The following is an 8,608-nucleotide window of genomic DNA, read 5'->3' as shown; positions in this document are numbered from 1 at the left end:
AAAAAAAAAAAAAAAAAAAAAAAAAAAGATAATACAATTTTGTTGTAAGGCAAATGGAAGTCTATCCTTGACCTCCCTGGTGCATAGTCCTGGCCAAGAGCCAACACAAATATGTAAGGTTAGGGTGCCAATATATCCTAAACTCTCCCTATGGCGTACTGTGTAATAAAGGGTACCTCGTCTTTATCTACTTCACAGGGTAGGGTTGGGGGAAACCACACTACGTATCTCTGTAGCTGTTCTTTCCTAATGTCTAAAAAAGGGAAGAAACTTCAATTTCACCTGTTACTAGCACTCTACTTTCAAATTAGGTTGGTAGGTTGCCTGAATGGCTTTTTAAATGAGGCAGCAAAATGTATCATCAAAGCAAGTTGGGACATTGCTGTCACATGTCCCTGGCTGATTATACCACAGTCAACTTCTATTTTAGCAAGTAAACTGAAGGAAAAGATACATCTTTTTAATTTTGTCTATGCAGAATCATGCCTCTTGCAAGTAACCTTTATAATTAGGCCCTCAATTGTGTGGGTTTTGATTTAAAATTAAACAATAAAATTAGTGAGTCCTAGACTTGTCAAATGGGAGCAGTGATAAGGTGAAATCTGAAGGGGCTAATACCAGTTCTGATAGGATGAAGCTAGCATAACAGATCTGAAATACTAATAGGGTTATTGTCCTGAGAGCATGACTCAAACTGTTCGAAATACTGGAAAAAAATCACCCAACCTGGTCTGGGCGTAAGGGTATTGGGCAGAAACAAAACCACATTTTACTAAACAAGAGATGGCCACTCACTCTTGTTCCACCGCTCCTGCAGCTTCTGCTAAGTGGCTAGGCTAACAGATGAGAGCAATTTGAAATGTGAGTTTAAGGCTTTCGTTGTGAAGCTGCAGGACATGAGGCTGAAAAAATACTTATTTTAAAAACAGCATATATTGAATTGCTTTACGCTCTTAATTCTTGCAAAGAGGAAAAAAGAGCTCTCACACAACAGGGCTTTTGCTTGGCCACTTAAAAGAAAGCTCACCCAGACACAGTGAATATTGAACCCAATACACACATTCTCCAGGCAAGTTTAATGAGGTACACACTTTGTTTCATACTTGAAGGTAAAAACAATAGACGGCAAGAATGAGCTGTGGCCAAGATCACAAAGTGGTAGCCTGTGGACTGCTTTGCCACACAGATGTTTTATTTGGCTGGCACAGCACCAAAGACATAATCTGGCATTTAAAAATTGGGCTATGGAACATCTCTTAAAAAATTGCAAGTTCTGGAAACACCTGGCCAGCAACCCTGCATAGCATTAATTGAGTGGGGTTCAGAATCAGTTGCCCCGTCAGGTGGGAGGGAGCACTCAGATCACTACAGCCTCACCTGGCCTGCTTCACTTATTTGCATCTGCCTCCCCCATAGGCACTTGGGTTTGGGATCCCTGGATGTTATTAAGGTCACACATCAGGGCCTTCCAGGGGAAACGTGCGTGCATGCGTGCGTGCGTGCGTGTGCGCGCGCTTTCTACAGACACAGGAAGCAGTCATTCATTGTTATGCTGCTAGAGAAATAAGAGTCAATGTCTTAGTGTTCCCTTTGATCTCAATATGCTTAGGCCTTGATTACATTAGTCTTCTAAATATACCTTAATCTGATCTTTGGAAAGAGGTTAGAAACCTTTTTCTAAAAGACCCTTCCTGGATAGCAGAGGATGGTGGAGAAATAAATGCTGCTTGTTAGTGTCCATGAATTATACACGACTTTATCCAAGAACCTTTAGTACATGTTATAAATTTTAAAGTTCAAAAGGTTAAGCAGTGGGGAAAATCTCACAGGGAAACTCACTTCATTTAGAAGTGTAGCTGACACAGTGCTTCTTAACAGCATGTATTTCCTAATGTTGGCACAGTACGTTTTGGCCAACATTTTCTTTTTGTCATCCATCTATTACTCTTCACTATACAGGAGGTAGCAGAGATGTGACTGTTTTTCTCCCTAATGTTACGATTCTGTGAGGTTTAGTGATTAGTATGTTTACTTCTATAGTTAATCATTGAAGCAATAAATGATTTCTGGCTTTGCCACAGGAAGGAACACGTTTTGTGGTCCTGACTACAACCCACTCTGCTCTGACACTATCATGAATAATACTTCTTCGGGGGCCCAGGGATACTCAGTTGAAAGAACTTATAATACATCTTTGCTCCAGATTTGTTCTATCATGAATGTTTCCCAATACATGGCAAACCAAATGAAATGTGAGTTTAAGGCTGCTTTTGCTTTAAACTTGAGTGAAATGTTCAGCCAGGAGAAGTTGTGACTTGGCTGTGCTATGTATGCCAAGGGGACCAAATACAGTTCAACCTCTCTGAGGGAAAAGTCTTATAAACATAAACTGGTATTATCACTTGAAAAAGCCCACTGTGATTAGGGAGCTAAGTACAAGAAGTGATTCTTCCTCTCATTTAATGGCTCATTTTTTTTTGTCCCTCTATATTTTAGAAAGTTGGGAAAAGCTGCAGCAATGATCCTGTTAGCAAGAAAAATAAATTGAAAAGAAGCAAAGATTATTTCTGTGCACATGTCCCTTGCATTCTGTTATGGACCACTTATTTATATAAAGACTCACTGAATCAAAGATTCATGAAGGTCTAGAAGCTGAGCGTTTTATCCCCAGTGACTAAGGTCCATGTGCAGACTTACTGAGGCATAGCACTGATTGAGAATTTAATGTTTATTTAAAACAGAAATGCCAAACCACTCCACCCTCAACCTTTCAAACATCTAACAAGAAGCTTGTTCTTCGGCAACAATGTCAGAGCAGAGGAGTAACTCCGGTTATACTATAACTCAAAAGCAATACTACTGGAAATACACCTAGCACTGCATAGAGAAAAAAAGTATGATACGATTTTTAGAGAATGAGCTACAGAAAATCATTCAAAGGCATTTCTGCTGCCTCACCTTTCACTTTTTATCTAATGCACGGCTGCCACCTTTAAACTGGTTTCTGTTTACACAGATGTTTGGTGGGGGAAAAAATCATATGGCTGTCCCAGGCACAATTTGGGAAAGTGCAAGTTGTCTCTAAGGCACAGAACTTAAGATTTTTAGATTAATAGCAAACTTCGGCTTTCTGAGGAAACATGCTAGAGGAAACGACCACAGCAAGCCACTGCTAGGCTTGAGGAATACAGGAACGTGAAAGGCCAGTCCTTTAAAAAAAAAAAGAAAAAAAAAAAAGTTGCATTTACATGATGAATCAAAACACATTGTTAGGGTTTATAGCAAACCCCAAGTCCCTAGAAACTTGTAGCTTAACCCAGGGTTGGCCCCTTCCTTTATTTTAAGAAAAAGGCTTCGATGATTACATTAGTACCATTGAAATGGGTTTCCCAGAACGAGAAAACAATGGGAACGTCAAACCAAAGAACCCATTGAACCGAGTTGCCCATCCCCAGCCATGGGGTTTTCCCAGAGCATCAGCCTTTACATCAGTTTCAGGGAAATGGCAAAATTTCCACTGCACAGGTCCTCCCAAAAATATGAAACAGACATCATTTTTTTTTTTTTTTTTGGTTTAGGGAAAATGAAACAAAGATTAATGTAGCCGCTTCTAGGGAGGTAGGATGTGAGGCTCATCAAGGCAGCTCCTGTGACCCAAAATACTACAGGAAGCTTTCACATGAGCCGAAGTGGAAACTCAAAGCTCACATCCTTAAGGAAAAGCATCAGATGCTTCTAGGACACTTTCTCTGGGAAAGCTAGCTCACGCCTGTCTATAAGGACACAATGACTACACAATGACTAGAAGGAGCTCTTGGCCAAATTCCTTTCACTTGGCAGGTTCTACCTGTTCTGTTAGGCTTCAGGGACTACCAGGTCTTGGCGCTGGCCTTGGGTCACTCAAGTAGGAAAGATGATGCAGATTCACTGATATGGCTTCATAAAACACCAAAAAGGGGAAAAATACTGACTAGACACACAGGAAGGGAGTGGTTGGGGCTGCTGATGTCAAGATTAGAACCCTAAGCGCCACGATGTCAGAGGCCTAAGAAGTCTTCTCATGGGCAGAAGACTCAGTCACTCGAGGCCCTCTCAAAGATACCAAGTCGAGCCAGCTGAAGGAGATGTCTCCCTCACGGCTTTCTCTTAAGGCCATTCCTACTGCCCCACTGACTCAATGCTCTACGAGGCACCTCATCTCTTGGCAGTCGGTATCTTCCAAAGCTAGGCAAACCCACCCTGCCTCGCCACAGCCTGAAACGCCAGCTGTGTGACGAGGAAAGGCCTGCCCTTCCTTCTCTCCTGCTCACTGAAAAAATTTCAATTAACCTTCAGAAGAAAAGCAATCTAAGCCCACTGTTCCTCCTAACTCATGTAGCTGCACGAAGTAGCTCCACTTTCTGAAAAGAAGCCCTAGATTGACTCCATCCGATGGATCTTCCTGGCCTCAGGGCTCCTGAGAGGGCTCAGGACACTTCACCACTCTCCAGATGACCCTGGACAAGCCACATCTGGTTCCAGCCCATTCCAGCTTTACACTTTTCCCTCCTCCACCCAGAGGTGCAATGCCTGGTTTTGAATTCCCAAGGCAGCTTCCAATTCATGGTGAAAATGATAAATGGGATACAAGCTGCTACCAGCAAAATTAAGGTGAGCATTGTGTCTCCTCTTCAAAGGTGGGCCCGCCAGATGAGGTACAGAGCTGCTGCTGCGATGGCAGTCACTGAGGACAAAGCCAGGGCTGTGGGGCCCTTCCATTCTCCCAAACAAAACCACTCCTAGATCCTATCTAACAGGCAGTGCCGCTCTCCAAGTGTACATGGACAGTGCGCCAGAGCCTCTGCCTTGCGCTCCTTGTCTGCAAGTGAACAAAGCCAGGAAAGCGCGCTCTGCATTCAGTAAGTGTGCTGTGAAGTTCTCTGGATCCCAGTTTCCTGGGGGCTAGACAGGCTCAGGAAGCTAGAGGCTGGGTCGACAGGAATCTGTTCCCAGGAGGCACCAGGAATCTGAATCTAAGTCAGGCTTTGGATCCATGTCCACCTCTTCCTTTGCTGTTTGAGTTCCTTTGGAATGCATCCCCACCTGTTGAGATAAAACACAGTTCCACATTAACAATACTGCTGCCTGCTCACAGCAGTTCAGGACTAAATCTTCAGTGTCAGCCTCTAAGGATCTGTAGCCACAGGTTTGTGAGAAGCTCATAATGCTAACTGAGGTGAAGTCTACGCCTTTACAGTTCCTGCAGATAGGATGATAAACTGTCTTGGTTTGCCCAGGACTGCAGGATTTTCTGGGATTTAGAACTCTTGTTTTAAAATTGAGACAGCCCTGGGCAAAACAATCCTCCTTGCTGGCTACAGCTGCCAAGCTCCCATGTTTACGTCAAATGTGTAGATTATTTTCTAAAGTATTTTCATAGACATTATTTCATTTAGTCCTCAAAACAACTACACAAAGTGGTGGCATTATTTTCTTCTTTTAGGCGAGAAACCAGGGATCATAGAAACAAAGTAATTTCTTCAAACACATAAAGCTGGTAAATGGAAAAACCAAGGGCTGAACTGTATTTCCCTATCCTAGTGTAATACTATGGCTCTTTAAATACAATGCATGCAGCATCACCTGTGAAGTATTTGTACCAAAAACGTTTAACTTCAATCTAATAGAGCTGTAAGTTTATAAACTTCCAGTTTATAGAAATGACAGGGTGACAGAAGACCAAGTTAAGCAATGTCCCAAGAAAACAAGACAAATCCAGAATGTGGGACATTCTGTTAAACAACTGACCCCATTTCTTTAAGTCAATGCCATGAAAATTTTTTTAAAAAGGTGATGGTAGTGGAGGGAATTGTTCTCAATTAGAAGAAATAAGTGACATAACAATGTAATGTGGGGTTCTTGACTGGATTCTGATAGGATAAAAACAGTTATAACGGACATTTTTGTGGGAAAACTGGGAAACTTTGAGTATCAACTGGGTACTGGATGAGACGAGATTTTTAGTGTTAATTTTCTTAAGTGTGATAATAGTATTATGGCTATCCAGGAGAATGAATGTCTTTATTTTTGCATATGTGTAATCAAGTATTTAGGAAGGGCTATATCATGACTTTTATAATTTACTTGAAAATAATTTAGCAAAAAAAAACCAACAAAAAACTACACATTTTAAATACACATATTCTAAACACAGAGACACTTGAAACAAATATGGCAACATGTTAATAATTGTTGAATCTAGATGGTGAATATATGGGTGAACCCGTAATGTTTCAAGTTTTTCATAGTAAGAAGGAAAAACCCCCCCAAAAATAACAAAAAACAATGGAAGTTAGGTGATAAAAGTAATTCAATCCAGGTGCCTAAACAAGGCCCAGGGCTTCTGGGATTAGTTTCAAAAGTTACAACATTAAAAGGTAAGTACTACTTGCAAAGGAGTAGGTCTATTTCAGTCCTTGGTGTTTTGTTTTTGTGATTCTTCAAAACAGAATTAGAAATTGAATTATTCTTTTAATGTTCTCACCTGCTGCCCTCCTTCTAATTTCTTGTTCAGCTTCTGTAGTTGGGTAAAAACCTGGAGGTTTTCTTGCTGTAGCTTCTGTTGTTCAGCCAGACACTTTAATACCAGGCCCTGCAATCTCTCAACCTCTACCTGCAGAGTGCTGCATGCACAGGCAGGAGGAGTCAGGGGTATTCCTTTCCCAGCACATGTTCCTGCAGGATTCAGCCGAGGTGGCTAAAAAGTGGAGAGAGAGGTAACAGGAGGTTCTGTCCGGATGCCACAGTAATAAGGTATTAATAAAATATAGATACACATTAAGTCAGCGGTTCTCAACCTTCCTAATGCCGCAACCCCTTAATACAGTTCCTCATGTTGTGGTGACCCCCAACCATAAAATTATTTTCATTGCTACTCTATAACTGTAATTTTGCTACTGTTATGAATCGTAATATAAGTATCTTTTTGTTTTCCGATGGTCTTAGGCAACCCCTGTGAAAGGGTCATTCGACCCCCAAAGGGGTCTCGACCCACAGGTTGAGAACCGCTGCATTAAGTAAATGCAAGAGAAACAGGAAACTACCAGGATTACAAAGGCACCTGGCTCTAACATAACAAGGCAAGAAAACTCTCAGTGCTTCAGTCTGCGACGCTAAAAGAACAATTATCTATTTTGGAGGACTTTGTGAAAAAGTTTAAAGTATACTGATAACTTCCCATTTAAAATGCTGAAGTGGGGCAACTAGACTGAAGAACAAAAGGACAGCAACTTGTCTGTTCCCCCTCCCTGATTTGCAAACACTGTTCCCCTCCCCCAATTCCCCCTAAAATCTTTAAAAATAATAATAATAAAATGCTGAAGTGGGGGAAAGCATGATTTAGTTTGGAACATGTCTTTCTGATCAGTGAGGACACTGACCCAAAGGGTCAATATTCATGAAATGTAGTGGATGACACTGGAAAAGATCTGAGAGGTGTTCAGTAAACAGGATCGCCAAAATAATTCAAGAAGACTAATTGACAGAGGAATTGACGTTTCAAAGGTTTTATTACCTCATCTGGGAACCTTTTCAATTTTCCTAGTCTGAATTTTTCTCTCTTTTTCTATTATACTTTGTTTATAGCAAAGGTCAGCACAAGACAGTCCATATGTCAAATCAGGCCTACTGCTTGTTTTTGTAAATAAAGTTTTATTGGAACACAAGCATGTTCATTCATTATGTATTATCTATGGCTTCTTTTGTGGTACAATGTCAAAGTGTGTAGCTGCAAAAGAGACTATATGGTCCACAAAGGCTAAAATAATTACTATGTGGCCCTTTAAAGAAAAAAGTTTGATGACCCCTGGTTTACAGTTTTATTGAGGTATTTACCACAGTTTGATTTCTATCAAGGTTAGGTATACACTGTTGCTCCCTTACTAGACTACAAGCATTATTTCTTATATTTACAGCCCCCAACCCTCCCTAGCAGAGTCATGAAAAACTGGATTTGAATTTTGGAATTTCTGAGGCAGATATAAAAGAAAGACAGTTGGCTGGGGATAGAAAGGTGCCAGCCTGTCAGAAATGTGAAAGGGTAAATACTTTTCCAGGACAAATCAGTTTATCCTCTACTAGAGGTGTTAAGCACTACTGAATAGACAGCATAATGAATTGAAACAGGGCAGCTGGGAGACCAGTGAAGCTAGAGGAGACAGTGAGGCCAAGAGAACTGGGCAGAGCTTGTAGCCACTGTTTACCTAGTTGTGATTCAAAGGCAAAAAGCTCAGTTACCCAGGCTCCTACTGGGGGCTTGTGTTCCGAAGGCGCTTCAGAGGCCACTTTGAGTCCTTGTAGCTCTTCATAGGGCAGGGTATCTTTCTCAGATTCTGAAAAAACTCCACTTAGGGGAGATGGGCTGTCAGGCATGGGGATGAATTCTGCATTTTCCAGCTCCTAGGTTTAAGAGAAAGAATCTTGTCAGTTCTGTGTGAGCCATTTCCTTTCTCCCAAACTCTGTTCTTGCTATAGCTTTCACTCTGTCGTGACAGCAGCACCCTCTAGTGGGGCAGGACAGCTGTGGTTACAATATAGCTCACCCTGCCTGCTGCCCCCAGCCTGCCATCCC

General features: G+C 41.5%; 1 protein-coding gene across 2 annotated transcripts in view; it reads right to left on the bottom strand.

Annotated features, from left to right (window-relative positions):
- Positions 1-1,057: 1,057 nt before the first annotated feature.
- NEK9 (NIMA related kinase 9) overlaps positions 1,058-8,608 on the bottom strand; it is a 35,128-nt gene continuing 27,577 nt past the window's right edge. Inside the window, exons 20-22 of one of the 2 annotated variants that reach the window (XM_019640365.1) lie at positions 8,275-8,436; positions 6,524-6,736; positions 1,058-5,082 (exon numbers count right to left, since the gene is read on the bottom strand). In XM_019640365.1, the coding sequence (XP_019495910.1) occupies positions 4,960-5,082; positions 6,524-6,736; positions 8,275-8,436 (498 nt within the window). In that variant the 3' untranslated portion in view covers positions 1,058-4,959. Of the gene's footprint in view, positions 5,083-6,523; positions 6,737-8,240; positions 8,437-8,608 lie in introns of those variants that run through there. The other variant, XM_019640366.1, reaches the window with a different exon arrangement.

The sequence above is a fragment of the Hipposideros armiger genome, unplaced genomic scaffold, assembly GCF_001890085.2.
Source record: "Hipposideros armiger isolate ML-2016 unplaced genomic scaffold, ASM189008v1 scaffold_49, whole genome shotgun sequence".
NCBI classification, from domain to species: Eukaryota; Metazoa; Chordata; class Mammalia; order Chiroptera; family Hipposideridae; genus Hipposideros; species Hipposideros armiger.
The sequence above is the reverse complement of the archived record's forward strand: the minus strand, read 5'-3'. Positions and strand labels throughout refer to the sequence as shown.